This window comes from Ranitomeya variabilis, chromosome 2 (assembly GCF_051348905.1).
Source record: "Ranitomeya variabilis isolate aRanVar5 chromosome 2, aRanVar5.hap1, whole genome shotgun sequence".
In the NCBI taxonomy this organism is placed as follows: domain Eukaryota; kingdom Metazoa; phylum Chordata; class Amphibia; order Anura; family Dendrobatidae; genus Ranitomeya; species Ranitomeya variabilis.
The window spans coordinates 444142630-444161794 of record NC_135233.1 but is presented as its reverse complement, the minus strand read 5'-3'; the positions used below and the strand labels follow the sequence as shown (position 1 = coordinate 444161794).

General features: G+C 44.5%; 1 protein-coding gene across 3 annotated transcripts in view; it reads left to right on the top strand.

The window, feature by feature from the left end:
• GAS2 (growth arrest specific 2) overlaps positions 1–19165 on the top strand; it is a 127607-nt gene that overhangs the window by 44401 nt on the left and 64041 nt on the right. For 2 of the 3 annotated variants that reach the window (XM_077287158.1, XM_077287156.1), the window contains exon 4: positions 5332–5488. In XM_077287158.1, coding sequence (XP_077143273.1) covers positions 5332–5488 — 157 coding nt within the window. The remainder of the gene's footprint in view (positions 1–5331; positions 5489–19165) is intronic. The other variant, XM_077287157.1, reaches the window with a different exon arrangement.

The following is a 19165-nucleotide window of genomic DNA, read 5'->3' as shown; positions in this document are numbered from 1 at the left end:
TAGTAGTTATAATCCTGCTCCCTATGTACAAGAATATAACTACTATAATACTGCTCCTATGTATAAGAATATAACTACTATAATCCTGCTCCCTATGTACAAGAATATAGTAGTTATATTCTTATACATAGGGGCAGTATTATAGTAGTAATATTCTTGTACATAGGGGCAGTATTATAGTAGTTATATTCTTGTACATAGGAGCAGTATTATAGTAGTTATATTCTTGTACATATGGGCAGTATTATAGTAGTTTTGTACATAGGGGCAGTATTATAGTAGTTATATTCTTGTACATAGGAGCAGTATTATAGTAGTTATATTCTTGTACATATGGGCAGTATTATAGTAGTTATATTCTTGTACATAGGAGCAGTATTATAGTAGTTATATTCTTGTACATAGAGAGCAGTATTATAGTAGTTATATTCTTGTACATAGGAGCAGTATTATAGTAGTAATATTCTTGTACATAGGGGCAGTATTATAGTAGTTATATTCTTGTACATGGGGGCAGTATTATAGTAGTTATATTCTTGTATATAGGTGCAGTATTACAGTAGTTATATTCCTGTACATAGGAGCAGTATTATAGTAGTAATATTATTGTACATAGGGACAGTATTATAGTAGTTATATTCTCGTACATAGGAGCAGTATTATAGTAGTTATATTCTTGTACATAGGGGGCAGTATTATAGTAGTTATATTCTTGTACATAGGGGCAGTATTATAGTAGTTATATTCTTGTACATAGGTGCAGTATTATAGTAGTTATATTCTTGTATATAGGTGCAGTATTACAGTAGTTATATTCCTGTACATAGGAGCAGTATTATAGTAGTAATATTATTGTACATAGGGACAGTATTATAGTAGTTATATTCTTGTACATAGGAGGCAGTATTATAGTAGTTATATTCTTGCACATGAGGATCCCTGTTCCGACACGGATTGATGCCCAGTCAGATACAGCCGGGTTTACACTATAAGTAAATGAAAGGGAGACTTTAATTAATGACGACTGGCCGGTTTATTACCTAATTAAGTCGCCGGTCCGTTACGCTGTGAGCACAGTGGTAAATAGTTTCCAGCTAATCCCATTCAGCCAATTCATTTGGATAAAGTTAACTATCGAAGTCGTTGTTTCTCTGATTTCAGAACAGCGGTGGAGCAGGGATCCCCCAGAGCTTAAAGAAGTGAACCTGACAGGATGGTTGCAGGGTGACATCATGTGTTTTCCTCTCACTTTCACATCCTGCATTAAACCACATGCACCGCCATCAGACAGACTAGATTGTGCGGCAATGGCGGCAGGGGAGCGATTTGCCTGATATTTGAGAGCGGGATTGTGGGCACCTCGGCTTCTAGATATTTTACACTATGTCAACACAATTCTCTCTCACCACATGGAAAGCTAATTATTCTGCAGGAATCTGCGCCTCGCGGCCCCTTTATCAGTCTACAGTTTGGAGAACGGATTTTAATTGTTTTTTGGACATTTTCTTATTAATGCAAATGTTTGCACATAGGTATTTGGTGACGTAAAAAGTCCCATATGTTTATAGGAGACCGGGGCAATTTCACTGTATTAAAAGGGTTGCCGGACCTCTCCATGGGTTATTTCTAGTATTGCAGCTTGGCCCCATTGAAGTGAATAGGGTTGGGCTGCAATACCGCATCCAACCTGAGAAAAGGCGTGGCGCTGATTTCTTAGTGATCTTAGTCATAAAACACCTAAGATGCTGCTATCAATGGCATCTGCAGCATCTAAGTGGGGGGGGGGGGCAGTACCTCTGTTACCCTATCAGTGACGTCCATGTATATATAAAAAGTAAAATAAAATAAAAATTATCCTACCTTCAACCTTCATAATACTGTGTGGAATGAAAATGGTTTTTATACCGTACAGTAAATGGTTTAAAAAAATTCTAAAATGAATGATTAATTACTATTCTGTCCAGTAGCTCTAAGCAAGTCTATGACTTATTTGTGTCCTAAGTTAGTAAAGAAAAACGTTTTGTTTTTAGCACAAAACACAAACTCTCGAGAAACTACGCGGATGGAAAAATTATGGTACTACTTTGAATGTGACTATGCAAAAACTAAAAAGAAACTTTATGAATAATTGGTTTTATTGTGTAAAAGTAGAAAAAGATGAAAAAAATCAACATAAATGATATCGGCAGTAACATAAAGGAGTTGTGCGGTGAAAAGAAGTTATCATCTTTCTACAGGATAGGTGAATACTAGGGATGAGCAGACACGTGGAAGTTTGGGTTCTGGTACCCAACCAAAACTGTAGTCCAAAGTTCTGTATGGGGACCTGAACTTTGGAACCAGACTGACTTTCTTTTCTTTATTTCCTTCTATCTCTTTCTTTCTTTCTTTCTTTCTTTCTTTTTCTCTTTCTTTCTCTCTCTCTTCTCTTTCTCTCCATTCTGCCGGGGATAAAAGTGGGCCTATCTGGCGATTGGCGGGGGTCTCGGCAGTTATTACTTATCCTTTTCACAGGTGATAACTTTTTTTTTTATTGGTCAACCACTTATAGCTTATGCCAATCCCCTTTTAAATTTAAAAAAAATATTTTTTACCTTACGGTGACTTCTGTTAAAAGAATTCAGCAAAACCAATGATTTGCCATTTTTTTTCCTCTTTTCACCAAAATAAGATGAATATAAGTTACTCATTGGTGTGTAGATACAGCAGCACATATGTTAGTGGTTACTGGAGTTAATAAAATTGCACTCCGTTTCCGTTTGCAGTCGTCAGTCTCAGACCCCCTGATATGAAGTTTGTTGCAGCAAGTATACAAGTTTCCGATTTGTCTCTCTTATGGGAGTGTCCCTTTAATTAGTGTCCAAAGGCTCCTTTCCATGATGGCCAATATCAATAATCTCTATGTATGTGACAAGTTATTGAAGTGTATTGGAGACGTTAGAAACCAGTTTTGGGTCCAAACCTCAAGGAGGGCTCTGACATCTGCTTGTGACAACCCCATGTCTTACCTTTCTATCCTTGTTTTTAAATAGAAAGTCAAGTAGGAGGAGAAGTTAGCTACTGCCTCCCCCACGGATGGCACTGTAAACTCAGGCAAACTTTTTTCATTTTCTCTATCATTCTTTTTTTCCTTTTTCTTACACAAGAATGATTGTTACTCTTCATTGAGGCACATGCGCTTTATGGGCACAAAAGGTAACCATCGTTGGTATTTCATAAGTCAATAGTATACATGAAAATAAGTAACTCTGTAATACATCTTATCAGAGAAATCTGCTTCTTTCTCCTTCTGCAATGATCTTTCACTCTCAATTAATGGGTAAAATCTGTATTCAGTGAAGACACATGTTCATATTACCGAGATAGGAGGTGACAGCTGGTGCCCATAAGATTCTATGGAGGGGGGAGGAGCTAGAGGAACACAGACATTCTAGGGAGGAGCTAGAGGCTAACACAGACATTCTAGGGAGGAGCTAGAGGCCGACAGACATTCTAGGGAGGAGCTAAAGGCAGACACGGACATTCTAGGGAAGAGCTAGAGGAACACAGACATTCTAGGGAGGAGCTAGAGGCCTACACAGACATTCTAGGGAAGAGCTAGAGGCCGACACAGACATTCTAGGGAGGAGCTGGAGGCCGACAGACATTCTAAGGAGGAGCTAAAGGCAGACACAGCCATTCTAGGGAGGAGTTAGAGGAACACAGACATTCTAGGGAAGAGCTAGAAGCCGACAGACATTCTAGGGATGAGCTAGAGGCAGACACAGACATTCTAGGGAGGATCTAAAGGAACACAGACATTCTAGGGAGGAGCTAGAGGCCGACAGACATTCTAGGGAGGAGCTAGAAGCCGACAGACATTCTTGAGAGGAGCTAGAGGCAAACACAGACATTCTAGGGAGGAGCTAGAGGCCGACATACATCCTAGGGAGGAGCTAGAGGAACACAGACATTCTAGGGAGGAGCTAGAGGCCGACACAGGCATTCTAGGGAGGAGCTAGAGGCCTACACGGACATTCTAGGGAGGAGCTAGAGGCCGACACGGACATTCTAGGGAGGAGCTAGAGGCCGACACAGACATTCTAGGGAGGAGCTAGAGGCCGACACAGACATTTTAGGGAGGAGCTAGAGGCCGACACAGACATTCTAGGGAGGAGCTAGAGGCCGACACAGACATTCTAGGGAGGAGCTAGAGGCCGACACAGGCATTCTAGGGAGGAGCTAGAGGCCTACACGGACATTCTAGGGAGGAGCTAGAGGCCGACACGGACATTCTAGGGAGGAGCTAGAGGCCGACACAGACATTCTAGGGAGGAGCTAGAGGCCGACACAGACATTCTAGGGAGGAGCTAGAGGCTGACACAGACATTCTAGGGAGGAGCTAGAGGCTGACACAGACATTTTAGGGAGGAGCTAGAGGCCGACACAGACATTCTAGGGAGGAGCTAGAGGCCGACACAGACATTCTAGGGAGGAGCTAGAGGCCGACACAGACATTCTAGGGAGGAGCTAGAGGCCGACACAGACATTCTAGGGAGGAGCTAGAGGCCGACACAGACATTTTAGGGAGGAGCTAGAGGCCGACACAGACATTCTAGGGAGGAGCTAGAGGCCGACACAGACATTCTAGGGAGGAGCTAGAGGCCGACACAGACATTCTAGGGAGGAGCTAGAGGCCTACACGGACATTCTAGGGAGGAGCTAGAGGCCGACAGACACTCTACTTCAAGTTCTCCTGAAACAGCTATAGTTCTCCATAGAACTTTATGAGCACCAACTATCATCTCCTATTTCAGTAATGGCTAAATATGTATTCTGAAGTCTGATTTTACCCATGAATTGAGAATGAAAGATCAGTCCAGGAGGAGAAGGATGATTTATCTAATAAGATGTATTACAAAGTTGTTTTATTTTCATGTGTACTATTGATGTATGGGTAAAACTATTAAACCTCCATTTATTCTTTAAACAGTCATTAATTGTCATATTACAAAAGCAATTAGCTTTGTAGCTGTAGTGACATGCCCTTTAATTTTTAAAGTCCTGCAGATTACTGCTGCTTTTGATCATGGGTTACATAGAGACAGGAGAGCAGGAATCCCTCATGTCCGTGTGTGCTGTGTATGGGAGACATTGTAGCAGTTAGTCTCCACCCACCAGCTCAGAGATAACAGAAATTTAGAGCCGGCGGAGGAGAAAACTTTGAAAACATGCAGGATAAAATGTCCAGTAATAGGATTATTCCAACAGCCTAGTGTAATTTGTCACCTGAAATAGCAGGTATGCTTTACATTTATTATCACTACATAACCAGGAAATTCTATTTCTAAGTTGTTGTTTCCGCAGGACCTGCCAACTAAGAGGATACCGTACCGTGCCAATGCCCCACCCGGGTCCTTCTTTGCAAGAGACAATACAGCAAACTTCCTGTCCTGGTGCAGGAGTATTGGTGTTGGGGAGACATGTCTGTTTGAGTCGGAAGGACTAGGTGAGTGGAATCCATTGATTCATGATACACCTATGATGACATTGTAACGAGCCGCTGTGGCTTTATGAAGGCAATTATGCTCGTAAGACTATTTTTCTGGCTATTAAAGTGATTGGAAAAAGTTGTGATCTCGATATTTTTCATTGCAACGATCATAAAAATGTAATCCCTGGTAGAATTCCTCTTATTTTCATGTAACTTTGAGGGAAAACGTTTATGTAACGGTGACCTGTGATTTACGATGGCTATTACACAAGAGACTATGATGGTCTATGGATCTAAGCCATGGACCTGTATTCTGGTCTTCTATGGGTCTGACTTGTGGACCTGTGTCCTGGTGGTCTGTGACGTCTATGGTTATCTATTTACCTATGTCCTGGTGGTCTATGGATCTGACCCATGGAGATCTGAACTGTGTACTGGGGTACTATGATTCTTATGTGTGGATTGTGTTCTGGTGGACTATGGATCTGAGTCCTGGACCTGCATTCTGGTGGTCTATGGTGTTAACACATGAACCCATGTTCTAGTGCTAAATGGAACTGACTTGTGGACCTGTGTCCTGGTGGTCTACGGTTCTGAATTGAGGAGCAGTGTCCTCATGGTCTGTGGATCTGATCTGTGGAGCTTTTGTCCTGGTGGTCTATGGATCTGACTTGTGGACCTGTCTTCTGGTGGTCTATGATTCTTATCTGTGGACTGTATTTTAGTGGACTATGGATCTGAGTCCTGAACCTGTATTCTGGTGGTCTATGGCTTTAATGTGTGGAGCTGTGTTCTAGTGGTCAATGGAATTGACTTGTGGATCTGTGTCCTGGTGGTCTATGGTTTTGACCTGTGGATCTGTGTCCTCTTGGTCTATGGTCTGACCTGTGGATCTGTGTCCTCCAGGTCTATGATTCTGACCTGTGGATCTGTGTCTTTGTAGTCTATGGATCTAACCTGTGAATCTTTGTCTTAGTAGTCTATGATCTGACCTGTTGGTCTATGGATGCGACTTGTTGGGCGATGTTCTGGTGGTATATTGATTTTTCCTGTTGACCTTTGTCCTGGTAGTCTCTGGATCTGACTTGTTGACCTTTATCCAGTTGGTCTATGGATGCAACTTGTTAACCGATGTTGTGGTGGTATATTGATTTTTCCTGTTGACCTTTGTCCTGGTAGTCTCTGGATCTGACTTGTTGACCTTTATCCAGTTGGTCTATGGATGCAACTTGTTGGCCGATGTTCTGGTGGTATATTGATTTTTTTTCCTGTTGACCTTTGTCCTGGTAGTCTCTGGATCTGACTTGTTGACCTTTATCCAGTTGGTCTATGGATGCGACTTGTTGGCCGATGTTCTGGTGGTGTATTGATTATTCCTGTTGACCTTTGTCCTGGTAGTCTCTGGATCTGACTTCTTGACCTTTTATCCAGTTGATCTATGGATGCAACTTGTTGGCCGATGTTGTGGTGGTATATTGATTTTTTTTCCTGTTGACCTTTGTCCTGGTAGTCTATGAATCTGACCCCTGGAACTATGTATCAGCAGCATTATGGAGATATGACCTTTTCTGTACAACACCCTACACTATAATTCTCATTATCCCACAAGATTTTACCTTTACCTACAAAGACTTCATTGATGTGGAACTTTCTACATTTTAATAAAGGAGATCCATTAGTCCAGAAAACCTGATAATCTGGCATCCCTCCAGTCCCGAGGCGGCCAGCTCAGAAGTTTACTGTACATCTATTGTAGGTATCATTTTTCTCTTCCACTGAATCGTCTTTATCAGGACTCATCACGTTATGAAGCACATGACGCCTTTCAGCCTGGCACATAAAGAACTGATATTTTCATCAGAAGTCAGATAACTGGAGGCAGGATAAATGGGAGCAGTGTCTGCGGATGAAAAGGCTTCTATCCCTGCCTGGACTGACACCAGATCCCTCCGCGCTGCGTCCTCTTTCCATCCTCTTTGTGAAAGTGACTCCGAGTATCGCCTGGTTGATCTGCTCCATTGTCACAAGGCCTCCGATAAAGCATGGAGGGCTCTCCACGGAATAAGACTTCACTCTCGTCTCCGTGTCTTGTCAGGCCTCCGAGACGATGAATGGTGACAGCGTCACTTTCATCACATCACAGAGATGGGGATCCATTTACCGTCACTGTCACTGCTGACAAAGACTTTCTAAAATTTAAAGAGTCATTACCATAAAATAAACTTTTCTACTGGAATAAGACATAATGTCCCCTGCCGCTTCTACTCTCTGCACCACCAACCCCCTCACTCTGTCCGAAAAATCCATTTCCCAGCAACGACAGCCGCTGGCCATCTTCTTTTGGCCGTCACCCCCAGAGTATGAGGGTGCGTTCCCATTTTGGGAGGCCAATTCCTCCATAATAATTCACCCCTCTTTGCAGAAGCAATGCCATCTTTGCACCATCGGAAGTCGCCTGCCTGGGCATGCACAATGAAGACTGGTGTACCCTCCCCTGCTTCATGTGCGTATGCCAAGACACACACATGCGCAAAATTTCTGATGCCTTGTTGGAAAGTTGTCAGTCACATGATCTTGGGCATAACTGCATGATTTGAGGCCGGACTAGTCCAGGGTAAGTGATGCCCCATTGGACCAGTTGCTTGTGGAGGAGCACGGAAAGTTTTTTTTTTTTTTTTAAGGAGATGGAAATATTTGCATGTTTTTTCCTTTGCTTGGATAGACATATGGGATCTGACAGTTTCCCTTTAAGTGAAAAACATCAACATGCTGCTAGCTTTAAAGGACATTTTTTAGACTTCCCCTTTATAATTCAAAGTGCAGAAAATAACACCTATAAATGCAGTAATAATGATCATCACCTTGTTTGGGCTCTTTCTCTAAGGCCGGCCTCACACTAGCGAGTTTTACGGACGTATGAGCGCATAAACTACGTCCGTAAAATTCGCATTACACACGGCCCAATGAATCTCTATGGCCCAGCTCATATCTGCCGTATATTACGCATCCGTAATATACGGTCTTGTACGGCCGTAGAAAATCGCAGCATGCTGCATTTGTCACCGTATTGCGCAAAAAAATCGCCAAGGAAAGTCTATGGGGGCGAGGAAAATACGGATTCCACACGGACCAGCAATGTGACTTGCGAGAAATACGCAGCGGTGTTAGTGAAAAGTCGGTAATTCAATTGCCGGCTTTTCATTTCTCCTTCACAAACCCGACAGGATATGAGACATGGTTTACATACAGTAAACCATCTCATATCCCTTTTTTTTTTTTGCATATTCCACACTACTAATGTTAGTAGTGTGTATGTGCAAAATTTAGGTGCTGTAGCTGCTAAAATAAAGGGTTAAATGGCGGAAAAAATTGGCGTGGGCTCCCGCGCAATTTTCTCCGCCAGAGTGGTAAAGCCAGTGACTGAGGGCAGATATTAATAGCCAGGAGAGGGTCCATGGTTATTGCCCCCCCCCCCCTGTATTTACATTGAGTCGCGGTGAGGCGCCCTCTGCTGGATGTCCTCATGAACTGGAGCCTTGGAAAAGTTCCCACGCTCGAGTTCATATGAGTTCATCCAGCAGAGGGCGCCTCACCGCGACTCAATGTAAGTACAGATCATCCAGCTTTCCTTTCAGTACCCGGGGTTTACAGGCACGAGCGAGTGCTTTAGCACAGCTCCTGCCTGTAAAATGATTTAACCCCTTCAGATGGATTTACTTCGTGGGACGTGACAGATCATCAGAAGGTATGTATATTGTTGGTTTATTATTTTGCAGAGCGAGGGTCTTCAGGTGGATTGAGAGAGCAATAAAATATTAAAACAACCTGTGTGTTTATTTAATTAAAATACTTTTTAATAATGTGTGTGTGTTTTTTTAACCCTTTCATACAATTGGATTAATAATGGATAGGTGACATAAATGACGCCTCTCCATTATTAATCTGGCTTAATGTCACCTTACAATAGCAAGGTGACATTAACCCTTCATTACCCCATATCCCACCGCTACAGGGGAGTGGGAAGAGAGTGGCCAAGTGCCAGAATAGGCGCATCTTCCAGATGTGCCTTTTCTGGGGTGGCTGGGGGCAGGTGTTTGTAGCCAGGGGGGGCCAATAACCATGGACCCTCTCCTGGCTATTAATATCTGCCCTCAGTCACTGGCTTTACCACTCTGGCGGAGAAAATTGCGCGGGAGCCCACGCCAATTTTTTTCCGCTATTTAACCCTTTATTTTAGCAGCTACAGCACCCAAATTTTGCACATACACACTAACAGTAGTGTGGAATATGCAAAAAAAAAGGGGATATGAGATGGTTTACTGTATGTAAACCATGTCTCATATCCTGTCGGGTTTGGGAAGGAGAAATGAAAAGCCGGCAATTGAATTACCGGCTTTTCACATAAATCGCGCTGAATTAAATATAAATACAGAATATATATATATATATATATATATATGTGTGTCTCAATGATATATATATACACTCACCGGCCACTTTATTAGGTACACCTGTCCAACTTCTTGTTAACACTTAATTTCTAATCAGCCAATCACATGGCGGCAACTCAGTGCATTTAGGCATGTAGACATGGTCAAGACAATCTCCTGCAGTTCAAACCGAGCATCAGTATGGGGAAGAAAGGTGATTTGAGTGCCTTTGAACGTGGCATGGTTGTTGGTGCCAGAAGGGCTGGTCTTAGTATTTCAGAAACTGCTGATCTACTGGGATTTTCACGCACAACCATCTCTAGGGTTTACAGAGAATGGTCCGAAAAAGAAAAAAAATCCAGTGAGCGGCAGTTCTGTGGGCGGAAATGCCTTGTTGATGCCAGAGGTCAGAGGAGAATGGGCAGACTGGTTCGAGCTGATAGAAAGGCAACAGTGACTCAAATCGCCACCCATTACAACCAAGGTAGGCCTAAGAGCATCTCTGAACGCACAGTGCGTCGAACTTTGAGGCAGATGGGCTACAGCAGCAGAAGACCACACCGGGTACCACTCCTTTCAGCTAAGAACAGGAAACTGAGGCTACAATTTGTACAAGCTCATCGAAATTGGACAGTAGAAGATTGGAAAAACGTTGCTTGGTCTGATGAGTCTCGATTTCTGCTGCGACATTCGGATGGTAGGGTCAGAATTTGGCGTAAACAACATGAAAGCATGGATCCATCCTGCCTTGTATGGAGCATCTTTGGGATGTGCAGCCGACAAATCTGCGGCAACTGTGTGATGCCATCATGTCAATATGGACCAAAATCTCTGAGGAATGCTTCCAGCACCTTGTTGAATCTATGCCACGAAGAATTGAGGCAGTTCTGAAGGCAAAAGGGGGTCCAACCCGTTACTAGCATGGTGTACCTAATAAAGTGGCCGGTGAGTGTATATATATATATATATATATATATATATATATGTATATATATATGTTTTAACGAACATTTGAGCACATAAATCCATTAGATGTCGGTTTTGCAAGCCTGCGAGAAAATATCGCAGTACGGATGCCATACGGATTACATACGGAGGATGCCATGCGCAAAATACGCTGACACACCCTGCCTACGGATGACATACGGACCACTATTTTGGGGACTTTTCTGCGTATTACGGCCGTAAAAAACGGACCGTATTTACATACGCTGAGTGTGAGGCCAGCCTAAATCTGTTGTTAATTGGAAACCGTCAACATGCTGCTGGTGATGGATCGTAATTGTGATGGATGTTATTTATCACGAGTTTTGAGTGCATAATGGAGTCCCATGAATAATTACAAAATTATGATTTTTTTTGAAGGTTCCCATCTACTATATAATTGTCTAAGGGTTACTTCCGTCTGTCTGTCATGGATATTCATTGGTCGCGGCCTCTGTCTGTCATGGAAATCCAAGTCGCTGATTGGTCGCGGCAAAACAGCCATGACCAATCAGCGACGGGCACAGTCCGGAAGAAAATGGCCGCTCCTTACTCCCCGCAGTCAGTGCCCGGCGCCCGCATACTCCCCTCCGGTCACCGCTAACACAGGGTTAATGCCGGCAGTAACGGACCTCTTTATGCAGCGGGTAACGCACTCCATTACCGCTGCTATTAACCCTGTGTGTCCCCAACTTTTTACTATTGACGCTGCCTATGCGGCATCAATAGTAAAAAATGTAATGTTAAAAATAATAATTAAAAAAAAAACCTGCTATACTCACCCTCCGTAGCTCGAGCCGGCCGCCATCTTCCGTTCCTGGCGAGACCGCTAAGTCATCTGGGTAATTTCGCAATGCATCCTGGGAACGGAAGATGGCGGCAGCCATGCGCCCATCGCCAACGCGCCGTTGGATCCCGGCGGGTGAGTATGTAACTATTTTTTATTTTAATTTTTTTTTTAACAGGGATATGGTGCCCACACTGCTAAATACTGCGTGGGCTGCGTTATATACTACATGGCTGCTATATACTACGTGGGCAGTACTATGTACTACATGGCTGCTATATACTACGTGGACAGTACTATATACTACATGGCTGCTATATACTACGTGGGCAGTACTATATACTACATGGCTGCTATATACTACGTGGGCAGTACTATATACTACATGGCTGCTATATACTACGTGGGCAGTACTATATACTACATGGCTGCTATATACTCTACGTGGGCAGTACTATATACTACATGGCTGCTATATACTACGTGGGCAGTACTATATACTACATGGCTGCTATATACTACGTGGGCAGTACTATATACTACATGGCTGCTATATACTACGTGGGCAGTGTTATAAACTACATGGCTGCTGTATACTATGTGGCCTGTGTTAGATACTGCGTGGGCTGCGTTATATACTACATGGCTGCTATATACTACGTGGCCAGTGTTACATACTATGTGGCCTGTGTTTTGTAGTGGGTGGGCTGTGCTATATATTGCGTGGCCTGTGTTATATACTACGTCGCCTGTGTTATATACTACGTGGCTGCTATATACTGCGTGGGCTGTGTTATATAGTACGTGGGCTGTGTTATATACTGTTTGGGCTGTATTATATATTGCGTGGCCTGTATTAATGCATCGGGTATTCTACAATATGTATGTATGTGTATTGCAGCCACATACTATATAGCACAGGCCACGTACTATTTGTATGCTATATACTACATGCCTCCTATATACTACGTGGCCTGTGCTATATACTATGTGGCTGCTATATACATACATATTCTAGAATACCCGATGCGTTCGAATCGGGCCACCATCTAGTTATATATAAAGAGCTAGCAGAATTCTTGGAAAAAAAAAACCACTTAATATTACATGCGAGTACGTGCTCCTCACCTGTAAATGTATAAGTGCATCACTAATTGGGCTAGGTGCACACGGCAGTATGTTCTCTCATCGGGCAAATTGTGCAAATCACACTCTCATCAAACTGGTCAGAGTGTGATCATAGTGCCAACTGATTTTCTCAAGATGGAGAAAAAAATTCTCCATTCTGTCAGTCGGTGGAAATCTGACTGCACTCAGATGTCATCCGAGTGCAGTCCATAGAGCACATCGTTCTATTGACTCATTGACTTGCATGGCCAAATATCAGATCCAACTTGTGCATGCTGCAATTTATTTATTTATTTTGTTATCCTTGGACATGTGCACGGCCCCATAGAACGACATTGGTCCAAGTACCATCCAATGTTTTGTCTGATCACACTGGGATGGAAAATCCGGTTGTGTGTGGAGCGCCCCCAGATGCAGGGCCGCGGGGTACTCGGTACCGGGCCTCTCAGTCTCGGTCCTGGGGTTGTCACGGTGGCTAGACCCGGTCCGTGACCCTGCTAAGGGGCGTCCAATGAAAGATGTGATGATGGTGCGTGGTGCAAGGAGCGATGAATAACGAGGACACAGGGTTGCAGTCTCTTTACCTCTTTACTGAAGGCTTCAGGGTCCGCAATCCAGAGTACTGCTAACAGGGCTGGCTAAGACTGGCCGGTCCGAAGGCACATCCAGAGTTCCCTTTGCAGGTGGAAATCAGTAGCCTTCCTACTAGCGCCTGGGTGTTGTAGTACCTCCCTGCTGAGCACCACGGGATAGTCCTCACAACTGTTGTGTCTGTTTCTGATGTTCTTTCTCACAACTCGTATCTGTTCTGATGTTCTTCTCCGTCCCCCAGATGATATGGCTAGGACGCACCTGTATGAGGGGTAGGCCTGGAGTTCTTCCGGGACCCTAGCGTCGCCCCTCTCCCACAATTGCCCCCTATGTCTGCTTAGGTGATTTAGGTGAGACAGCCAACCTATAATCAACTGTCCTGCCGCTGTTTGAAGTAATGCTTGGAGCCCAATACTTCCTCGGCGTTCCGGCCACCGGCTACGCGCCTCAGTAGGATGTTGCCGATCTCAGGGCACGATTCCTAATGGCTTTATCTCCTTTTTGCTGCGATCTCATTTCTCACTTCTCCACAATAAACTTCGCTTCGTATCCTTTCTTAAGATGCTGCCGCATTCAAGTGCAGGCGCGGCTCCGTAACGTTCTGTCCTGTTCGCTAGGTCACTGTCAGGATCCCACCCCTGACAGAGACCCCCCTGAATCTTCCCCTGCAACACCCTCTGCCACAGGATGTTGCCTGGATCCAACCCAGTCAGCTTCTGCCTAACTTCCTATCCAACCCCCAGTTTTACCAGATTGTGAGGAGTGGCCTAATACATAGCACCCTTTGCTCCCCCTGGTGGCCAGAGTGTGAAGTGTAATGTGTGACTGTGATACCTGGTCAGGTGAACTCCTTTAGTGCCATCAGACGTACCATCACCCCCCTTAGTGGCGGAGCGTCAGTACTGCAACGACCAGGTCTCTGGGGCGCTGCATGTGCACGAGCCCTTACACCATGACATGACCTCAATCTGGACTCACAGATTGGACTTTCACAGTCACAATGTGATCCGATTTTCCAGGATGTGAAGAAGATGGGGGGGGAGTGTTTTCCCACAGACTTATTAACTTCGAATCAGATGCAAATCAGGAAGGCTGTGATAATTTTTTTTTTACCCTGGACAGACTCTGTCCTAGGAAGAAGTCTGACATGTGCACAGCCCCAAACAATAACATTGGTCTGAGTCAGGTCCGATGTTTTTTTTGCATTGCGCTTGGACTGAAAATGATAGGGTCAGCAGACTTTCTGGAAACCATCAACCAGATGGAACTACCGCAGTTGCAGAGGTCGTGATCATGACTGGACAGTGGGTAAGCGGCCCGCCCACACTAGTAAATACATCAGCTGGATTTGCGTCCTCGGATGCACATTTAGTTGAAGTGTATTGTGGAGCATAGACCCGCGGGGTCCGTGCCGGCCAATCGGAGACCAGCAGCTAATGTAGATGTGTAGATGGCTGGGGTGCATGACCGTGACGTCATATGCTCCCATCGCTTGTGTGTGTTTGTGTATATATATATATATATATATATATATATATATATAATATATACAGCGTCGGACTGGAGCACGTTTGGCCCACCAGAGAAAATCATTCTTGGGGCCCACTATGTAGCTACATAGAAATAGATACAAGACCACCAATTGTGCGGTAAAAGCGCTAATATCAGGGTATAATATAAGGTAGTTCACGTCTTGATTATGTAGCAAGGGTTGGGGTAGCCCCCTCACAGAATATAATGTAGCCCCCTCATAAAATATAATGCGGTCCCCTCTCATAGAATATAATGCAGCACCCCACAAAATATAATGCAACCCCCTCAGGTATGACGCAGTCCCCACCATAGAATATAATGTAGCACCCCCATAGGGTATAATGCAGCCCCCCTCATATAGTATAATGCAACCCACCACAGAATATAATGTAGTCCCCCCATAGAGTATACTGTAGCCCCCTCATATAGTATGATGTAGCCCCCCATAATATAATGTAGTACCCTGAGTATAATGCAGTCCCCCCACAGAATATAATGTAGCCCCCCCAGGGCCGTATTTAGAGTTTCTGCTGCCCTAGTCACCTTTAGTGCTTCCTCCCCTTTGGTGAGTATGACACTATCGGCAGTGACTTTGGCAAGAGTCGCTGATGTGAAAGTCGCCTTTTGCAGCAGATTCGGCAGTTTTTCTACATGTGCCGCGTAACGGATCACTTACAGCAACACTGCGTTCGGCCTCATTTATTCCCTATGGGATTTGTGGCACTTTGCCGTGATCTGGCAAATGTGATACCATACCTCCCAACTTTTGAAGAAGGGAAGGAGTTATAAAGTTTGCGGCGTGCGTAGTGCACCGTGGCAAATTTTAGGCCACGCCTCTGACCACACCCATTTCACAACTAGTCACACCTATATCCACGTCCCAACCAGCCATTTAGCACTGCTGATCACACTGTTTTATATACAATAATTATAAACAAAAAAAATGGCCACACAGTGCTCCATACTGTATAATGGCCACACATGATACTCAATACTGTATAACGGCCACCACACATGATGCTCCATACTGTATAATGGCCACACACAGTTCTCCATACTGTATAATGGCCACACATAGTGCTCCATACTGTATAACGGCCACACACAGTTCTCCATACTGTATAATGATCCCACATGATGCTCAATACTGTATAATGGCCACACATGATGCTCCAGACTGTATAACGGCCACACATGATACTCCATACTGTATAATGTCCATTGGCCACACATGATGCTCAATACTGTATAATGGCCACACATGATGCTCAATACTGTATAATGGCCACACAGTTCTCCATACTGTATAATGGCCCCCCCTCCTGTATGCATGGCTCATCTCCCTCCCATCCCATGTGCACGGCTCATATTCCCCCCTGTATGCATGGCTCAAATTCCCTCCTGTATGCATGGCTCATCTCCCTCCCATCCCATATACACGGCTCATATTCCCCCCCCTGTATGCATGGCTCATATTCCCCCCTGTATGCATGGCTCATATCCCCCCCCCCCGTATGCATGGCTCATACTCCCCCCTGTATGCATGGCTCATATTCCCCCCTGTATGCATGGCTCATATTCCCCCCCCTGTATGCATGGCTCATATTCCCCCCTGTATGCATGGCTCATATTCCCCCTTGTATTCATGGCTCATATCCCCCCCCTCCCGTATGCATGGCTCATATTCCCCCCTGTATGCATGGCTCATATTCCCCCCTGTATGCATGGCTCATATTCCCCCTTGTATGCATGGCTCATATCCCCCCCCCGAATGCATGGCTCATATTCCCCCCTGTATGCATGGCTCATATTCCCCCCTGTATGCATGGCTCATATTCCCCCTTGTATGCATGGCTCATATTCCCCCTCCTGTATGCATGGCTCATAGTCCCCTCCCGTATGCATGGCTCATATTCCCCCCTGTATGCATGGCTCATCTCTCCAACCACCCCCCCCCCCCGCTCCCGATCCCGCTCCTGCCCCCATCTTGCCTGGCGCACCGGCTTAAGTCCTCCTTCATCCCCCCGTCCTCCCGTCCCTCATACTCACCTGTCCCACACTGCATGGCCGCGCCGACATCCCTCGCGCTCTGTCCCGACTCCCAGCGCAGCACCTTCTTCCTGCCTGAGCGGTCATGTGATACCGCTCATTAAGGTCATGAATATGCGTACCACGTGACCGCTCATTCAGGACGAGCTGCAGACGCCGAAACCATCGCTGGAGCAGGGTGATTATCGTCTTCAAGGCGGGCGGCCGGGGGGGCCCCTGGAGCAGTGGGGGCCCTAGGCAGCTGCTGGCCAGTATGTCAGCAGGTGTCACTGCCAGGGCCCACTGGACAATCCTCCGGTTCTCCGGTGGGCCAGTCCGAGCCTGTGTATACTGTATATATATATGTATGTATGTATGTATGTATGTATGTATGTATGTATGTATATATAAATAAGATATATATTATAATATATACAGTAAAGACCAAAAGTTTAGACACACCTTCTCATTTAAAGATTTTTCTGTATTTTCATGACTATGAACATTCACACTGAAAGCATCAAAACTATGAATTAACACATGTGGAATTATATACTTAACAAAAAAAGTGTGAAACAACTGAAAATGTTGTTCTTCAAAGTAGCCACCTTTAAATGAGGTGTTTTCAAACTTTTGGTCTGTAATATATATATATACACTCACCGGCCACTTTATTAGGTACACCATGCTAGTAACGGGTTGGACCCCCTTTTGCCTTCAGAACTGCCTCAATTCTTCGTGGCATAGATTCAACAAGGTGCTGGAAGCATTCCTCAGAGATTTTGGTCCATATTGACATGATGGCATCACACAGTTGCCGCAGATTTGTCGGCTGCACATCCCAAAGATGCTCCATACAAGGCAGGATGGATCCATGCTTTCATGTTGTTTACGCCAAATTCTGACCCTACCATCCGAATGTCGCAGCAGAAATCGAGACTCATCAGACCAAGCAACGTTTTTCCAATCTTCTACTGTCCAATTTCGATAAGCTTGTACAAATTGTAGCCTCAGTTTCCTGTTCTTAGCTGAAAGGAGTGGTACCCGGTGTGGTCTTCTGCTGCTGTAGCCCATCTGCTTCAAAGTTCGACGCACTGTGCGTTCAGAGATGCTCTTAGGCCTACCTTGGTTGTAACGGGTGGCGATTTGAGTCACTGTTGCCTTTCTATCAGCTCGAACCAGTCTGCCCATTCTCCTCTGACCTCTGGCATCAACAAGGCATTTCCGCCCACAGAACTGCCGCTCACTGGATTTTTTTTCTTTTTCGGACCATTCTCTGTAAACCCTAGAGATGGTTGTGCGTGAAAATCCCAGTAGATCAGCAGTTTCTGAAATACTCAGACCAGCCCTTCTGGCACCAACAACCATGCCACGTTCAAAGGCACTCAAATCACCTTTCTTCCCCATACTGATGCTCGGTTTGAACTGCAGGAGATTGTCTTGACCATGTCTACATGCCTAAATGCACTGAGTTGCCGCCATGTGATTGGCTGATTAGAAATTAAGTGTTAACAAGAAGTTGGACAGGTGTACCTAATAAAGTGGCCGGTGAGTGTATATATATATATATATAATTTTTTATTTTTTCAGAATGGGGGATATATATACCAGGATGGGGGATATGGATATATATGAGAATGGGTGGGGGCCTACTCCTAATTTTGCATTGGGGCTCATCAGACGCTAGCTACATAACATACACATACATCAACATACTGTTGCTTACCGACTATTACTTTAATTCTGCGTCATTTTTTAGTAATTGGACTTTATAACTTTATTCTGCATCTAATTACACTGCGCAACAAATTTCAGGGAAGTTCTTATTTTAAAAAATGTTATTGTATCTTATAGATTTTGATATGCTGAACACGAATATGTGCTCCAAAAGTCTGTATCACGTAAGGATTTTAAGAAACAACAGTTTATAGTCTACATTATGACGTCCGAGACACTACACACACGTGCATCGATGTCAGCAGCACAAGCAATTATTCAAAAGTGTTTTGCCAACGACTTTCGTCACATAATCCGTGTCAGATGCTTCTCGAATAAGATTCCAGCAATAGTCGGCCAGCACTGACGTGCTCCGCTTTCCCTGGCACCTTTTCTCCATCAGCGCAATGTCTTGGTGAAATCTTTCACCGTGTTCATCGCTAACGGCACCAAGATTGGCTGGAAAAAAAGTCCAAGTGAGAATGTAGAAAATGC